At 35.4% G+C, this 17,563-nt stretch overlaps 1 protein-coding gene across 1 annotated transcript in view; it reads right to left on the reverse strand.

The window, feature by feature from the left end:
• Positions 1-6,286: 6,286 nt before the first annotated feature.
• Positions 6,287-17,563, reverse strand: part of LOC134855028 (oxysterol-binding protein-related protein 9-like) — a 35,400-nt gene continuing 24,123 nt past the window's right edge. Inside the window, exons 9-16 of the mRNA XM_063871407.1 lie at positions 16,857-17,086; positions 12,264-12,416; positions 11,942-11,961; positions 11,301-11,629; positions 10,781-10,936; positions 10,010-10,288; positions 7,614-7,740; positions 6,287-6,568 (exon numbers count right to left, since the gene is read on the reverse strand). Coding sequence (XP_063727477.1) covers positions 6,313-6,568; positions 7,614-7,740; positions 10,010-10,288; positions 10,781-10,936; positions 11,301-11,629; positions 11,942-11,961; positions 12,264-12,416; positions 16,857-17,086 — 1,550 coding nt within the window. The 3' untranslated portion in view covers positions 6,287-6,312. The remainder of the gene's footprint in view (positions 6,569-7,613; positions 7,741-10,009; positions 10,289-10,780; positions 10,937-11,300; positions 11,630-11,941; positions 11,962-12,263; positions 12,417-16,856; positions 17,087-17,563) is intronic.

The raw sequence follows: 17,563 nt of genomic DNA on the forward strand, positions 1-17,563 counted from the left end.
TCAACAAAAACCCATTTAATCGGTTTTTATCCATGAAAATTCGGTGCGAGCAGTTAGTGGCCAATTCTAACAGTAAGCTTTTTTACTTTTTTATACTGCTGTCGAAACGCGCCCCATTAGGCTAGCGGGAACGAATCCAGTTACCATTTCCAAGGCGTTGGTTCGAATCTCGCGCTGGCTCTTTTATTACAAAAAAGGTGGGACCAATCATCTAAACTAGTTTCGAAAAAAAGTTGTCATCAACAACTGAAAAAAGTAGTTTTATAATCGATTTTATTTGAGTATTATCGAGACTGACGCAGAAAATCCAATGAAAATGATTATTTTTCATAAAATTCCAGTGCTGGTATTATTGTTTTAAAAGAAGACACGGAAAGACAAGATTTGACTATTTTTGGGGTGTCAAAATTAACTATTTCAAATGAACAAGACTGCTCGTGTCAGGGCGAATCCCTGAATGTTCCGACTGCCTTTTAAGGTTTATGGAGCAGTAAAAGTATGAAAAAAATAAAGAATTAAAATTAGTAGAAAAAAAGTTTTTAAAAAATTTTGAGATTTTTTGTGAAAATCATTCCCCCTCCCACGCCATATAAAGTACAATGCCATAATATTCCCTCTAAGTAACACACCAATTGTAGCAATTAAGCTTTTTTCCACCAATTTGGAACAATTTCCAATACGGAGTAAATCTCCGCTTACGCGTTAATAGCGCGAAATATATCGCGCGTTAATTGTCCCAAATTGGCCAAAATGGCAATGTTACAGGTGAAGTATTTTTTCAAATTTAAGCTCAGGACAACAAAACTTTTCGAGTGATATGAAAAAATTCCGTCAAAAATGGCTAGTTAAAGAGTCGAAGTTTGTCTGAAGAAAAAAAACCCACCCCGAGCACAAATATTCCGTTACTTTTGTTACGAAAGTCGGAACAATAAAACTTGCTGCTCAGATTGTTTTTAGTTCAAGAAATGTGTACTGTTTTTGGTTTGCAGTCCCTCGACTTCGGCTAAAATTAAACATAGAGTGCTGTTAAAATTCTGATGTAATTTTTATTAGATCTCGTCCATGATCAAAGTTAACCTGAAAATTTTAGTTAGTTTCGTTGTATACTAGATCTTTTCAAAAAAAGTTACTGGTTTGCACTGCGAGAACGCGTCGCGTTTTTTGTTCAAAAATTCTGCTTGAAAACAGTCAAAGACATTTTACGATTTTGAGAAACATTTTGATTTTGAGAAAAAAATGCTCATTTCAAACAGGTTTTTCAGGAAAACTAAATATTCTCCGAATTTTATTCATAAATTCAATTTATAAAATTTAAAAAACAAAAGCAAGCGTTTCTTCAATTTTTTTCTGTTTTTTTTACTGTGAACAGTTTTTATACATCAATTGTGATTGGCTTGTTAGAATTTAAACCAAACTTAAGTTGTTGCTCAGAATTTTTTCAACAAATTCAATATGCATAAATTAACAAAAAAATTAAAAATCCTCTTATTTTATGCTGATAATTGTCGGTGATACTTTGTCTAAATGGTTTCCTTTGATGCCATAAAATTCCGATTTTCAATTACTGCTTTGGGTTGTATTTGCTTTCAGGACATTTATGTGCCAGACATTTATGTCCAGGCAAAAACAGCCCAAAAAGCAAAATGTCCAAGACATTTGCTTCCCAGACAAAACTGTCCCAAAATTTTCCGGGCTATGGCCACACTAGTTAATGATCAGATTAATTTGATAAGCTCTCAATAGGAAGGATTAAAACGATAGGGCCACGCAACTGAGCAATTAGAACAGAAATTACTTTGCGCAGCATATTAGAGACAAAATTAAGACAGGACTCAAATCATTTACGCTTACCTACACAATTATCGCTTGATTGATAATGTTGCCAAATTTAGACACGAGAGATCATATTTTCATTGTTATTGCTCTCGAGTTCATGTTGACAATGGAAATTTTTATGGCAAATAAAAACAACGAAATGCTATTTTATGATGCATACGCATACTTCAAACATCGGATTCTAACAGACACCTCAATTTCGTGTTTTATCTAAATGCAATGGCCGTGTTCGCACTTTCCAAAATAACGTCACTTTTATTAAGGATCACAGTCATTTTCCCGATCCAATCGATATTGAAAAACGAAAAATCAGGACAGCTCTCAAAACAAGAGCAGTTGTGGCAGATGAGCCACCACGTCAAACAATTCTTTCCGTTCAAAGAGACATCAACAGAGACACTGCAGCAGTAACCCCGAGCTAAAACTCCAACCAGAGGACGATTAACAAAGGAAAACAGAAGAAATGGCCTAGAATGCAGGAACCCCAATCCCTAATTAATTTTGAACTGCCAGAGTTGCTGAAAGTGACACAGAGTGGCGAGCGTTTCCTTCATTTTGACTCTGGACCTTATGATATCCAGCGAAAAATGGTTTTTCACCGCTCTTCCGGGACTCGACTTGCTCAGTGGCGCTGATGATTGGTTCTGCGATGGCACCTTTTCTACGGCCCTAGTGCGTTCTTTCAGAAATACTTCATCCACGCATGATAACCGGGCGACCCAGAAGCAACAGTGTTGGAGGTTGGAATAGCAACTCTGTCAAGCTCGTGAACGGCAAGCACCCATCATTTTCCAAACTTATAGAAAAATTTCAAGACGAACAGAAAAACGTTGAAATCTTGATCGAAAAGTTGTGTGCCGGGCAAAAAGTATCACGTTATAAAAAACCTCTTTTTGTCAAACTTGACACAAACTTTTCCGAATTAGTTGCGGTCTACGACCCAAGAAAACTTCTAAGTTTCCTAAAAGGGCGCAGCAGCAACATCAAATTATTATTCAAAGTCAATTTATTTTGCAAAGTTGATATTGCGAAGCAATAATTTTCAATAAATTTTTCTAAGTTGAGTTTTTCCCAGAAATTTTCAAAATTGAGCTGAACCCGTTTTGAAATTGGTAATATGATCAATGTAACCAAGCTTTTCCCATCCTTTTCCCTTTTGGCTCAATCAGGTCAACCCAATTCAAATTTGCCCTAGTTTACCCAATTTTGGGTTTTATAATTTCATATATTGGCTAATTACGAAAAGTTTTTGTCGGACCCGAGATTTGAACTTCAGACTTTTTGACCTTGATACTTATGACTTCATCGCTCGGCCAAATGCGCTTTTAAATTGTAAATTGTTCTTGAAAATTTTGTCTCACTTTTACTGTTCTATAGCTAATTGTTACGCATAGAATCTAATTAAAGAACTATCAAACAACCTCAAAAGCCAAAGCATTAAAGATCACAAGGTCAAATCAAAGAAATTTTGCAAAACAGTTTCGGACAATTTTGTCCGGGACATAAATGTCTGGTACAATTTTATAATTTCGGACTGTTTTGTCAAGGACACAAATGTCTGGGAAGGCATTATTTACGGCAGCTATAGAAAAGCAGAACTCTAGTTTTGATTCGACATATAATGCTCTGTGCTTTCTTCGTTCATTGTTTCGATATATATTTAGTCTTCGCAGAACATGATGATCAGTGTTCAGTGAGTTATTTTTATCCTTGTCTCAGGCTGCAGTCTAACAAATCAGTAATTACTGGAATATTTGGGCTCTTTGGGGGTTTAAAGATTGCGATTATGCCCAATTTGGGACAATTAACGCGCGATATCTTTAGGGCTATTAACGCGTAAGCGGAGATTTAATCAGTCTTAAAAATAGTCCCAAATTGGTTCAAGGAAGCTTATCTGCCATAATTGATTTGTTAATATGAGCAAAACCTATCACTTTGCACTTAATATGACGTGTGGGGGATGTTTTCACAAAAATTCTCAAATTAAAAAAATATACATTTTTATTTTTTTTTACATTTGAATTTTTCATGTTATTACAGCTTCATAGATCTTAAAAGGCAGTCCGAACATTCAAAGATTCGTCCTGATACGAGCAGTTTTGTTGTTCCGACTTTCGATACGAAAGTGACGGAATATTTGTGCTCGGGGTGGTTTTTTTTCTTCAGACAAACTTCGACTTTTTAACTAGCCATTTTTGACGGAATTTTTTATATCATTCGAAAACCATTGTTGCCTTGAGCTTAAATTCGAAAAGATATTTCACCTGTGTTTATTTTTCGAGAAGTTATGAGGGTTTAAAGATTGCCATTTTGACCAATTTAGGACAATTAACGCGCGATATAGTTCGCGCTATTAACGCGTAAGCGCAGATTTAATCCGTCTTAGAAATCGTTGCAAATTATTTGGAAGAAGCTTATTTGCCATAATTGATTTGCTACAAGAATTTATCCTTTCGAACTTTAAATGGCGTGTGGGGGGATGATTTTAATACCAAACTTCAAATTTTAGAAAAAAAAATTTTTTCATTTTGTTTTATTTCATTTAATTCTTAAATGTTCTTACTGGTCGATAAACCTCGAAAGGCAGTCGGAACATTCAGGGCTTCGCCCTGATACGAGCAGTCGTGTTTGTTTTAGATATACGAATACAGTTTTCTGCCACCTGCACTTTTGCTTGTTCATTATGGATAAGCAACAGTGATGGCGAGAATACAATAGTGTTTTCGGAGCAACAGGCTGTAGCCCAATCCCAGAGATGGATCAGTTTTTGCTGAGCGCATGTTTAATTGAATCAATGCTATTTCAACAATCATCCAGAGCTGTATCAAATTTGCTTTCTGATTTGGCCCCGATCAAGGCTTAATTGGCGTTTACGTGCTTTTACGTTACCAGTGTTTCATTGCTGAAACAGTATAGTTACAAACTGCTCAGCGACTCTAATCCGTTTTTCATACAACTTTTCAACTGTTGCGCAATATGTGAATGATAAAATTGATTTTCATAAAATTTCACGGGTATGCAGTTCAGAAGGTCCAAAAAGTTCAGTGGCGGATTAAGGGGGGGGGGCTGACAATAGGAAATCCATTTTGTTCCGACCGACACTAAAGTTACAGGGTTTTAGGAGAGCTTGGAAAATCATTTTGGTAGACCTAGAAAGTTTTTTTTTTGTAATTCCGCCCCCAACCCCCCGAGACAATTTTAGATCCGCACCTGAAAAAAAATTTAAGCTAAAAACTCAGTTTCAAATCAGAACCCGAAAAAAATTTCATTTCGATAACATGCAGTTAAAAAAATTTCTGGCATTTGAAATTTTTTTTGTCCGTAATATAAACAATGAACACAAGTAAAACAGTTTTTGGAAAATTTGTAGTTTTGCATTTAAAAATAATATCAAAAAAACTTCCAGTAACTATCAATTTCTTTTTGCTTGCGAGATTTTTTTTCTTAACTGCGTGGCCGCTTAAGTTTTTTTCAAAAAGTTGCAACTGAAACAAGGATAGCCGGCTACTGTAGTCTTAAGAACTACAAACAAGACTGCTCATATCAGGGCAAAACTCTGAATGCTCCAACTGCCATTTAAGCCTATGGAGCATTAATAACATGAAAAGTATAAAAGTAGAAAAAAATTGTTCTATCTAATTCAGAGTTTTTTTTGCGAAAATTGTTTCCCCACACGCCAAATAAACTACAAAGTGATCGATTTCGCTCCAAAAAACAAATCACTTATGGCAAAAAAGCTTCCTTCAACCAATTTGGAACTGTTTCTAAGACGGTTTAAATCTGCGCTTACGCGTTAATAGCGCGAGTTATATCGCGCGTTAATCGTCCCAAATTGGCCAAAAGGGCAATTTTTAAAATCCCCATAACTTTATGAAAAATGATCACATGTGAATTATTTTCTCAAAATTAAGCCCAAGACAACAATACCTTTTGAATAATATAAGAATCCGTGTAAAATGGCTAGTTAAAAAGTCGAAACTTGTCTGAAGAAAAAAAACCCAACCCGAGCACAAAAATTTAGTTACTTTCGTATCGAAAGTCGGAACAAATAATTGACGTGTTTTCTGCGTTCTGTGTGGTTTAAGAAAAAATCTTAAAAAAATAGATTTGGACATGTTCGACCACCGTAGCAAAAAATCTAATTGGATTACATTGTTTGTATAAAAACAACTTGAAAAAAAAACGAACAAAAAAGTTCAAATTTTAACTTGAAATTAGACCAATAGTCAAACCTTTTAACTGGATCTTCGCGCAGAGTTTTTTTTTGGAAATTTGTCAAAAAAGCGTCGCCTGTCTTGTTTTGACGCTTTCCCATTTTAAAAAGCCGTAAATCACGTTGTCAAGCGAAGAGTACTGGGTTTTTATCAATAGTTTTCCTACTTTATATCATTAGCTTTATTTTTGCAGGAAAGACAAATCTCAAACACAAAGTCAAAATGCATCAAATTTAGGAGCTGCTAAGATCAATGTCAAATCTTAGTTGCTGTTATCTCTGTCTTCCAAAGAATGTTTATACTTCCAATAATCATAGTCTTTTCCTTTTTTGTACACCTCAAACAAACGATTTTCCCAGACTTCCCCTTCTTTGTCCATTTGTTTTTTCTTCTCACGCTGAGCTTGTTCGACTGCGTGTTTGGCTTTCTCGGCCTCCGGCCAGCTCCGTTCTTTGAGGTTGGCGATTAGATCTTGCCACACACGACGTGATTCGTACTCTTGTTGCTCGTCAAGCGGTCTAGTAATTCAAAAAGGTCTAGTATGACATAAATATTTGAAATTTCTACTACAGAGCTGATTTAAATTATCAGGAAAAAACAAACAAAACTTGAATTTTCAAACATGTTTTTCTCAAATTGGGTTAAGATTAGACAAAAGTGAACTGAACAAAAGTTGCTGAGAATTTCACCAGAATTAATATGGTGCCATTCTTTCTCCGAAATTCTCAACAAAAATTTTACCCCAAAAATGGGTTATTTTGGGTTTTTTGAATTAATCAAAAATTACGCTGAAACTATTTAGTTAATTGAAAGAGAAAAATACATCACAAGGAGCCTCGTACACATCCCAACAAAATTTAAGAAGGGTTAAGTCTCCAAAAATTTGCGCAAATTTTTTAAAACTTGTTTTTAAGCAAAAAGTCTGGGTTTTATCTAGTAAAATCACATTTATGGAATATCAAGTAATTTTTTTTCTCTTATACCGGTTTTTGGAGAATTAACCCTTTTTAAACTTTGTTGGGCTGTGTAAGAGGCTACTTGTGATATATATTTTTCATCAATTAACAAAGTAGTTTCAGCGTAACTTTTGATTAATTGAAAAAAGCCAAAATGACCCATTTTTGGGGCAAAATTTTGGTTGAGAATTTTGGAGAAAAATTTGCACCATATTAATTTTTATGAAATTCTAAGCAACTTTTGTCTCGTTCATTTTTTGTCTAATCTCAACCCATTTTGAGAAAAACGTGTTTGAAAATTCAAGTTTTTGTTCATTTTGTCCGGTTAATTTAAATCAGCACTGTATTTTGAGATATCCATTTTTAGTGACGGACCCTAAAAGTTTTCTAAAGGAGCCTTTGGCGCCAATTTATACTAACTGTGAGGTTGGAAGCGCGCGTTGAAAAAATGCGAATTTTTTGTCAACATTTTCCAAAAAGTACCTAAAAACTCTCATTTTGGCCTGTTTTTTTTTATTTGGCAGTGAAAAGCGCCCACAAAGTACGGGCCATGACTTTTTCCAACTCTTTTTGATCATTTTAAAATCACAATACGAGAAAAACTAACCTGACTCGTTTCTTCAGAATTGTCATTCCATCTACAGTCAAAAATGGTCTCCACATATCATCTGAGATCTTGGTCTTTTTGTCGATACTGTCAGCAGTGAATATTTTCACCTCTTTGTTCCAGTGACCTTTCAACGATAGATTACATAGCTTTTTTCTATCGCCCCATCTCCCCAAGTTCGTTTAAAAATTATTTTTTCGCGAGAGCGTTTGATTTTGCAAGGTTGTGTATAAAGATCAAATGTTCGCAGCACTGGATAGTTGCGAGACATTAGGGTTCGTTCAAAACTGCATCAAAAAACTAAACTCAGCCAAAATAGCCGCTTGAGGAGATATGCATAGTGAGTTAAGTCCTTTGTGGTTAACTCATAGAGTAATTTCGGATAGGGTACACCGTCTGCTCGTCACGCTATCTTATTTTCGGCCGGATAGATTCGTGCAACTTCTTAGTCTAATACCGATCCTAATCTTACTCTTATACTTTCTAGTCTCAGGGTGTTTAACTAGTCTCTGCTAGGCACAATAGATCTAGGGTATACTGGTTTGTTGCGGCTTCTGAAGTTCTCTTGGAGAGACAACTAATTTCTAAGTTAAATTCAAATCTCTCTGCTGCTGAAATTACAAGTAATTTCAGCACTTACAAATAAGTGGGTTGTTAGTTAGATGGATTATGATTGGTTAATATTAAATACTTTACAGTGGTAAAATATCTAATTTATCCAATCATAAAATATAGTTTAGATCAGGTTCCAATAGCGAAAACTGCAAGTTTCAGGAAAACCATCTAAGACTATAAATCTTAAACTTTCTCGCGGTAAGAGTAGCAAGTTTTGCAATTTTTCTTCAAGTGAATTTTCTCAGATCAACCTTTATTGGCAATTTTGTGAAAACTAATAAATCAGTAAATTTAGGTAAAAATCTGAAAATGAACTTTATAAAATATTTATACAAACTACAAAATAATCTGTAAGATTCTTTATGTATCTTAGACTATGTACAAAATAGTCTGAATGTATCTTATCTGTAGGCCGCATGCAAACAAAATTAAAACTAGTGTGTTTTGATACCAAACACAAACTGAACCTTTAGAGTATTATCAATTATCAAAAAAAGTATCAAAATTTTACTGTAAAATTTACGATTGATTTATAATCTGTAAATTTTTTTTATTATAAACAATTTTATCCAATTTTGTTACTGCGGGTAGCATTTTTGCAATAACAAACTAGGGTGAAACCGAATATGAAATATACTTTTTACACTTTGATTCTTTTAAATTTTTAAGCTCAGATTTCTTTCTTTTTTTTTTAAATTTTGTCAACTTTGTTTAAAACGACCCTGCAAAATTTGTGAATCAGAAGTCATACAGAGAAATTCAAAGTAGGCCAAAAAACAATCAAAATATCAACTGTTCACTTTTTTCCGAGTTCTTAACGCTTTTCTCACCAAACTGGGCAAATCAGTTTTTGTAGTGTCGATCCTTGCAAACTGTTTCATTTTTTTTTCATATTTGACAATGTCACATTGCAGAAAAGTTAAAGTTTTGAGGAAAAAATAATTAACGAATTTTACAATCCATCTACAGAAAACAATCTCATACGGTTGCTTAATAACTGTTTTCTTCAATAGGGTTTGTTGAAGACATGAAAAGTGAAAAGAATACATTTGTTATCTGCAGGTTATCATCGAGGTGAGGCGGTTAACTCACTCATCTCATCTTGAATGGTTATCTTGCAAAATCCAAAATGAACTCTTACAAGCTCCTTGAGTCGTTTTTTCCTCCCTTTTCAAAAAATGAGGAATTTGTAGTCATGAGTGGTTTTATTCAGACCAATTTTACAAAATTGTGATCCTTGGGGGGATTGATTTCTTTATCTGGATGGGCTCAGTTGGTTGCGCTTGTCACTGTAGTAACCAGCCACGAAATTTAAAAACAGCTCGTTTTATACTTTCCCTGAGGCAAATTATCCCGAACAACAAAAATTTTCCAAATTGAATTGTATTCGAGAGCAATTAACTTAGAGTCGGAACATTCAGGGTTTTGCCCTGATACGAGCAGTTTTGTTAATTATCTTGTAAGATGATCTTGCAAGATAACAATCAACAATCAACTAGGGTGGGTTCGTGGGTTGATCTTCAGCATCAAAATATAAAAAATCCAACGTTCATTTCATTTGATTTATAGAGTTTACAAAAACTCGGAACAGACAAAAATAAGTAAAAGGAGCAAATGATCAATTTGAGACAAGTTCATTCAAAAGCTAAACTTTCACACAGAAAGTATGTGATGCGGTTACCTAAGGTTCAATTTTGCCGGCACAAAATGTTCAAATTTGGCAGATTTCTTTTTTCAATAATATCTGTCTGTTTCAAGATTTTGAATTTTTATATGATCACCTTTTAAAGCAGCAAACTGAACATCCTCTTTGTTGAACAACTTCCCCGACACGGAGTGTAAATTGGCAGCTGATCCGAATGACCCCTTCGTGTGGAATGTGACCTCGGCTCTGAAACCAGTTTCGAGACACGTCACTGAACCCTTGTCGCCCAATTCAGCCCAGGGTTTGGATAAGATACTCCGGCCGTATACTGTTGGGTACTGGATTTGGTAGGTTTCGTTGTAGTCCAAATATTTCAACAGAGATTCGCCCTCCATTTTTGCGACTGCGCTTAGTCCTATTCAAAGAAACTGGCCTATTTTTCTTAGGTTTAAATCATAAACTGCGGACAGCCAAAAACAATAATCAGCGTTCACATCAAAAGCTATCCAGGTTTTTCTCGGGGATATTGAAATTTCATCAACTTTTTTTTATATCAATCAGATAAACTTTTCGAGCACTCTCGGATCAGTAATATTAGTTTTTCTGGACTCTTTTCCGCTTTCCCATAAGTTGAATCTTCAGTTTTGAAAAGCTAGCTACCATTATACGTTGTCGTAATCTTATGAAATTTTTCATAATGAAAAAAAAACTAACTATAGTGAATTATTTGTTTTTCACGCCTTTCATCGTAAAATCACGCATTCAGCCATAATAACACGCAAAACAACTGAAAAAACGGAAAGTTTGAAGTATTGGGGGGGGGGGGTCCTTTTCTGTTCTTAAGAAATACGCGGATGAATTCGGAGATGATAATGTTTCTCGATTATCGTAGTTAGTTCAAACTGACCTGACAAACTGCTCTTGGCCAAAACATGGCCCGTCATTTGGATTCGTTTCTTCAAAGATTCAGCATAGAAAGCTGTGATTGGGGGATGATGTGACACTTGTTCAGCTATGAAAATGACGTCTTCTTCGCCTGCCCACGGAATAGGACTCGGATCACCTAGTAATTTAAAAACAAAAACTTTCACTCGCTCAAGGGTGATTGGTGGTGAAGTGGTTACGTCTTCGCATATGAAACTAATGGTCAGATGTTCGAGGCCCACCATGTCCAAGCTGGATGCTTGAGGTTGAGGCAACCTTAACCAGCTCAGAAAATAGCCGAAACAATGGCATTTAGATTTCAACCAGGGGAACAACAGCGGATCTACGTGATGAGCTAGCTCGTATGTTGGCGCTTTCCTCTGTGGATAAACCGTCTATATAAAATTATCAAGTACTCTATACTATCATTTTAATCAATAGTGTTCAGCTAAAATCAAGTTAAGTTACAAATTATAAAGCTCAAGGATATATGCAGAAATTACCCGAAACGTCCATGCGAGACGATGTTCGGCTACCGGGTCTCGAGTTTGCTCCATTCGGAACGTCAAGGTTATTTGTTCCGAGATATTGTCCAGCGGGTGCCGGTGGCTGGACTATCAAGTCACTAGAGTAGTAATAGCATTCGAAAACTTCACCCAGAATTGGGTTGAATGGTTTCTTAGAGCGGTCACTCCACCCTGGTTTGAATGAGGATATGTACCATTTTACGACATCCAGAAAGCGATCTTTGGGGTTATCTGGCGTTAACACGTGGGAATATCCGGGAAAGTAGTCTGCATTTGCAAAATAGTTGGCAAATTTTTCCAGCATGCTGAATTTGGATCAAGTTAATTAAACAAAAACGCCAAAGTTACCGTCAAGTTTATCAATTTGCAGGGCCCCATTTCTCAAAGTGACTGGGCAACAATGTATATATATTGTAAACAACTGAAGCAGTTTCATCCAAAAAAGGTTTTTTGGATGAAACTGCTTCAGTTGTTTACAATATATATACATTGTTGCCCAGTCACTTTGAGAAATGGGGCCCTGCAAATTGATAAACTTGACGGTAACTTTGGCGTTTTTGTTTAATTCTACAGAAATAGTTTTAAAAATTTGGAACACCAATTTTTTGCAGACTCACCTATCGTAATCGAAACAATTCTAAATCAGAGCCGCTGAATACATTTAAACAAATTTAAGCTTTTCTTTGTAGAGCGGCGAATGGCTCTTTCCTTTTCCAGCCCATTTTTTTTTATAAATTCATTGTTAGTTCGCATTGTACCGTTGTTAACGATGTTTTGCATGCAGACTAATTAGGTCATGACAAACATATTTAGTCTCCATACTTAACCCTCAAAGACCACTCGTTAAACCATAAAATTGATGCTCGTACCAGGTGGCGGGGGGCAGTAAAAAGAGCCCGGTGAATCATTTAGTTAAGTTTGGATAAAATATCTGTTAACTTGATCCCTGATTTTGGCTAGCAGAAACACTGGCATTGCTGTTTTGGAAAGGTCGCCGCCTTTAACCCCTCCGAGCATGGAGCTGAGCACTTTTTTATTCTCGGTGCCGTCATTGCCTTCGTCTTCCGATTCATCTTCGTCGTAGGCAGTTTCCTTGAATGAATATAGTTAGTGCAAATATGGGAATAAACCAAATTTCAGTGGAAAACTTACTTTTTTCTGTCATCAATCATCCAGATTTTAGTTTAGGTCAGACTTTTAAAAACTTTAAGATTAATCTATCATCTGGACAGAGGATAAAACTCTCTGGCAATAAAACATTGCTTTCATTTTAGTTTTGTGAGAAAGTAACAACGGCATCAGCTTTTCGATTGTAAAGGTTTGTTATCGATTACTCTTGTGAGGGGTTATAGAAATATTTATAGTTATTGCCAAATTGTTGGCATAATCTGTAACCTTGGGCAATTTAATTGGTCAAAAACTTTAGCATATTAGGCTAGTTAGTTTTTCGGAAACCGTTTTTAGGCGTGGAAACTAGCAAAAAGAAGAAAATCGACTTCAAAATGAGCAGCTTTAGTTAAGTAACTTCGTTCAGATTCGTTAAACAAGAAAAAATATTGGCATTAACTATTAATGAGACTCTTCATTCTAAAAGAGTTTGTCAGATTTCTTGCCCAATTTGCCATGTTTGTTGGTAAGGAGATAATTTACTGTTTTTGAATCTTCCTTAATGGCTGAATGAAAGCTTAATGGCTGCCCGCTTTTAATAAAAGTGAAAACAAATCGATTATAATGGATTTTCGTGGTCTTTAAAGTTATAAATATAATCGATTCCCACGTTACGTTCAAACAACAAAATTGAACTAAAAATTGATTTAAATCCATTTTTTCTCGCCAAAACAAAATGCATTATAATTCATTTAGAATCCATTATAATGAATTTTATAATAAGTAGGAAACCACATTAAAATGGATTTTTTTTCCACTTCATTTTTGTTTCGCGCGTCGTGTAAAATTTTGCGAGTATTTCTGCATTTATTAAGTGAGTTATGCAGAAATTTTGCAAAGCTATTGTACGGCTAACCCATTTCTAAAGCTAAACTCCATATTCCGTTAAGTTTTCAAATCCCCCCCCCCCCCCAACGTTTGCCCTTTTGCTCCTCTCCCCCTTTTGCTCCTCCACAAACGCTGGGCAAAACGCTAGGGGGTGTAATGGAAGGTGGATTATTCCACCTCCATTCCCAAATATTTCTAATAAATTAACAAAATTGTTGAAAGGACCAAAATTCAGTTTTTGAATCACATAAAAAGTAACAAAAACATCAAAGTTAGCAGAAAAAAATGAAATTGAACAACAAGTAACCAACGTAACCAACTTTAGTTTAAAACGTAGAAAAGACTTTAGGTGTGTTGAAATTCGTCATCTCTCATCTCAATAAAGTGGAAAAAAAACGATTATAACTTAGTTTCATTGTCAGTGTCCACAAAAAGTGAAAAAAAAATCGATTTTGTTGCCTCGAAAAACAGTAATATTATAATCCATTTTTAATTGATTATAATTGATTTGTTTTCACTTTTGTGGACACTGACAAGGAAAATCAGTTATAATCGATTTCTTATCTGATAAGTAAACAAATGATATGTAGATATTAGCGAACTTCCTTCAATAATGAAAACCATATCTGATAATTTTCTTTAAAAAAATGCAATACAAATTATTGATCTTTTAACTTTTTTTAAACAGGATGGAGATGCATTTGAAATACATGTTATATATAGAGAGTTGCAAAAAATCGAATAGGCAGAATTATTTAAAAACAGCTACTGTATAGACATCAACGGAAGCTGATATTGAAATAAGCATAAAGTCGAAAGTTCAAAAAGCAGAGTTTTCGCTCAAAAACTATAACCACAGCAGGCAATTGCATCCGAAGCCTCATATAGTAAACCTTGAAACCGGAAAATTATTGCTCAGGGTGGCTAATGTTTTTAAGCGATTAGTTTACAAAATCTGAATGAATTGATCGACTTCAATTGTGTTTATTTTTTTGGGGCGGCCTAGTCTGTTTTTTTTTGTTGTTGTTGAAAATAGCTCTTTGATACTTCGTCTTTGTAAAACATCATAAACGGTAGATTTCAGTTTTTCAACCAATTTTATAGTAATTGCTTAAACTAATAATTGTTTCATAGTACAATCTGGACTTTCATGGCAGTATTTAAAAATTAGGCTAGTATGATCATTGGATAATCAACAATCTCGCATTTTGAATTTGGTCTGACAAAAAATCAAGGTTGCTCGGCTTCTGATTTTGCTCGAAAAAACATCGAAAAGCTCTGATTGCTAATTTTTGTCTGTCCGCAATTTTAGCTCTTTATTGGCAAAATCTTTTTTGGTCAACGAATCTGAAAGATATTTTATCCACTAAATGCTCATTTTGATGCCGGATTTTGGTTTTCACCGTTAATTCTACTCGCAAAACTTAATATTAAACTAAATTGTTTTTGTTCTGATCAATTAAATTGCTTACGGTGAGCTCTAAATTTCTAACAACTTGGCATTAACTAAAAGAGCAGCAAAAATGGAACAAAAAGAAATTACCACTAGGAGCAATCTGCCAATTTTGAGCAACTTAGGATGCAAATTTGAATTTTGTAGATTTTAACAATTTTATAGAGCAAGAACTTAACTTTTGAAATAATCCTAACCTCGAGACACTGAAATGGCATTCATCAAAACTGCATTTGTATTCACAAAAAAGCAATGCAAAGTGATTGCACTTTTTTGGCGAATTTAATTTTTGCCTTTTTTAAAGACCACGATTGATAAATTTTGTCAATCAACAACAATTTACTATGCAATTTTTCAGAGCAAAAAAACTAAATTGTCGAAAAAAAATAAAATATTTCTGTCTGTTCCAATTTTTTGCAACTCTTTATAGCAATAGTTGGTAATATCGGTGACCTTGAGCGGCTTATTGCTAAGCATCAAAATGAGCAGCTTCAGGTTTATAAACTTCGTTAGATTCGTTGACCCACAAAAACATATTGCCAACAAACAATTTGGCATTAAATAAAAAAATCACTGAAACAGTCAGTATGAAAAACGGTCTGCTTTATAAGAAAACTTACTCACGCTCCGTAAATAGTATACAAAAGAAAGTAAATAATAAATGTTTTCGGTCGAAAAACAAAAATTAAACAAATGTTGACGAAAGGACCCTTAATAAGTAAATTTAATGTTTCCTGGGAGAACAACCGCTGGATCCGCTTCCAGGCATGGATTCGAGTACTGAGACACCGGAACACGGAGACAACTGATCCTTACTAAAAATCTCAATTACGGTAGGTTTTCCTAGTAGAACGATGACAAAGAAGTAAAAGAAAAAATAGACGTTTTAGATGCTACAATTGAAATTATTTTTGCTGCCAAGCAGGGGCGGATCTAGGATTTTCTCGAGGGGGTGGGGGGGGGGGGCGGATTTTCAAAAAAATTTTGAAAAATTTAACTACCTTTTTTTTAGGTCGATCAGATTGATTTTCCGAGCTCTCCCAAAGCAGTAAAAAGACCCTGTTTCGGCCAAATTTTCTGCGCCGCAGGCAATTTTTTGAAAAAACAGGTCAAAAAAGCCGTTTTTGGGCCCTTTTTGGAAAATTTTGACAAAAAAAAAACGCGTTTTTTTGGCGCGCGCTCCCCCTCAAAATTAGTATATATTGGCGCCGAAGGCGCCTTAAGAAAAATTTTAGGCTCGGTCGGCCAAAAATGGATTTCTTAAAAAGTACCAAAGGGGGGACCCTTTGGGTTGGCAGGGGTTCGAATCCCTGAGGGAAGGGCGTCCACTCCCCCTAAATCCGCCCCTGCTGCCAAGTATTCTGAATCTGTAGAAAAAGCAGATCAAAATCAGAAGTTTAGTATGTATTTAAAGAAATTAGTTGAACATGTAGTGCTTTTTCATGTTTTTTTTTCAGAATGTTTTTGAAGAAAAATCATGTTGAGTAAACTTTGAATGATAGCACACGAAGTTTTTTAGGACATTTCCTTAGATATAACAACATTTAAGACTCGCAGGAGCGGGCGGATTTAGATGGGGAGGGCGGGGTGTATGCGGAGGGGGGGGGGGAGCGGACGCCCTCGCCCCCCCCCCCCCTCAGGGATTCGACCCCCTACCAACCCAAAGGGTCCCCTTTGTATTATTCTGAGATATCCTTATTTGGCGCCAATATATATTAATTTTGAGAACGGTGCGCGCGCCAAAAAAACGCAATTTTTTGGTCAAAATTTTCCAAAAAGTGCCTAAAAACGCATTTTTGGCCTGTTTTTCACAATTATTTGAAAGTTTTTTGAAAGTCCGCCCCCTCCCTCGAGAAAATCCTAGATCTGCCTCCTGAAGGCTCGGATTGTATTTTTAGTTTTTTGGTTCTCGTTAGTTAGTTACTGTAATTTAGAAATTAAAAGCAAACTGACATGAACTGTATCAAATAGACCTGTAAGTTTGCTAATATTCTGGTTTTTTGAATGATTTCACTTAACTGATTTTTCTTCTTGCAATGCGACTTTTGTTAAATTCCTAAAACACCCCAAACCCCCCGACTCACTCGAACTACAGAAGGTGACGCATTATCTGCATCCCTCTCCCCTCCACTTCCATCATCCCCTTCATCTGTACCCCCAGCAGTGGCCCTACTGGGTCCATAGATAGTACTAGGCTCCCCTTCACTGCTGCTTCTGTCATCCGAGTGGGTGGGGGCATCTGACTTGGCATCAAACCATTCGGTCTGAGTGTCGGACCAGGTTTGCATGCGAACTAGTCTGGGTGTCTTACCCACTGAAATAAATGGAATCAAATTGACATACAAACTCAATAAAAAATATTTTTTTACAAGCCAGAAACGTAGGTTTTGAATTTAGTTCGGCTTGGGATAATATCAAAAAGGAATCAGCCTGTCGGGTGGCATCTCCAATTAGTTTTTTTCCTTCTTTACTCTTCCATTATGATGTCGATTAAAGAACAAACACTATCGCTGTAAGAAATATAAGTATAATGAACAGTATAATGATTTTTTGGACAAGATTTTTTTTAAATAACATTAACATATTGATTTTTTGACAAGCACTTGAGAATTTTTTTTGCAGGCGCTTATTCGCAAATTCGGTAGATGCTATTAGTGATATTGATTATGAAATTGTTATCTGAAAGTATTAATTTTTTGTTGACATAAAAATTTTGCATCATTATCTAAACAAAATAGTCCTGTCGAGATGTGAAAAATTGGGAGGCGACAATTCATAACAGGTGACATTT

The sequence above is a fragment of the Symsagittifera roscoffensis genome, chromosome 10 (genome assembly GCF_963678635.1).
Source record: "Symsagittifera roscoffensis chromosome 10, txSymRosc1.1, whole genome shotgun sequence".
NCBI lineage: Eukaryota > Metazoa > Xenacoelomorpha > Acoela > Convolutidae > Symsagittifera > Symsagittifera roscoffensis.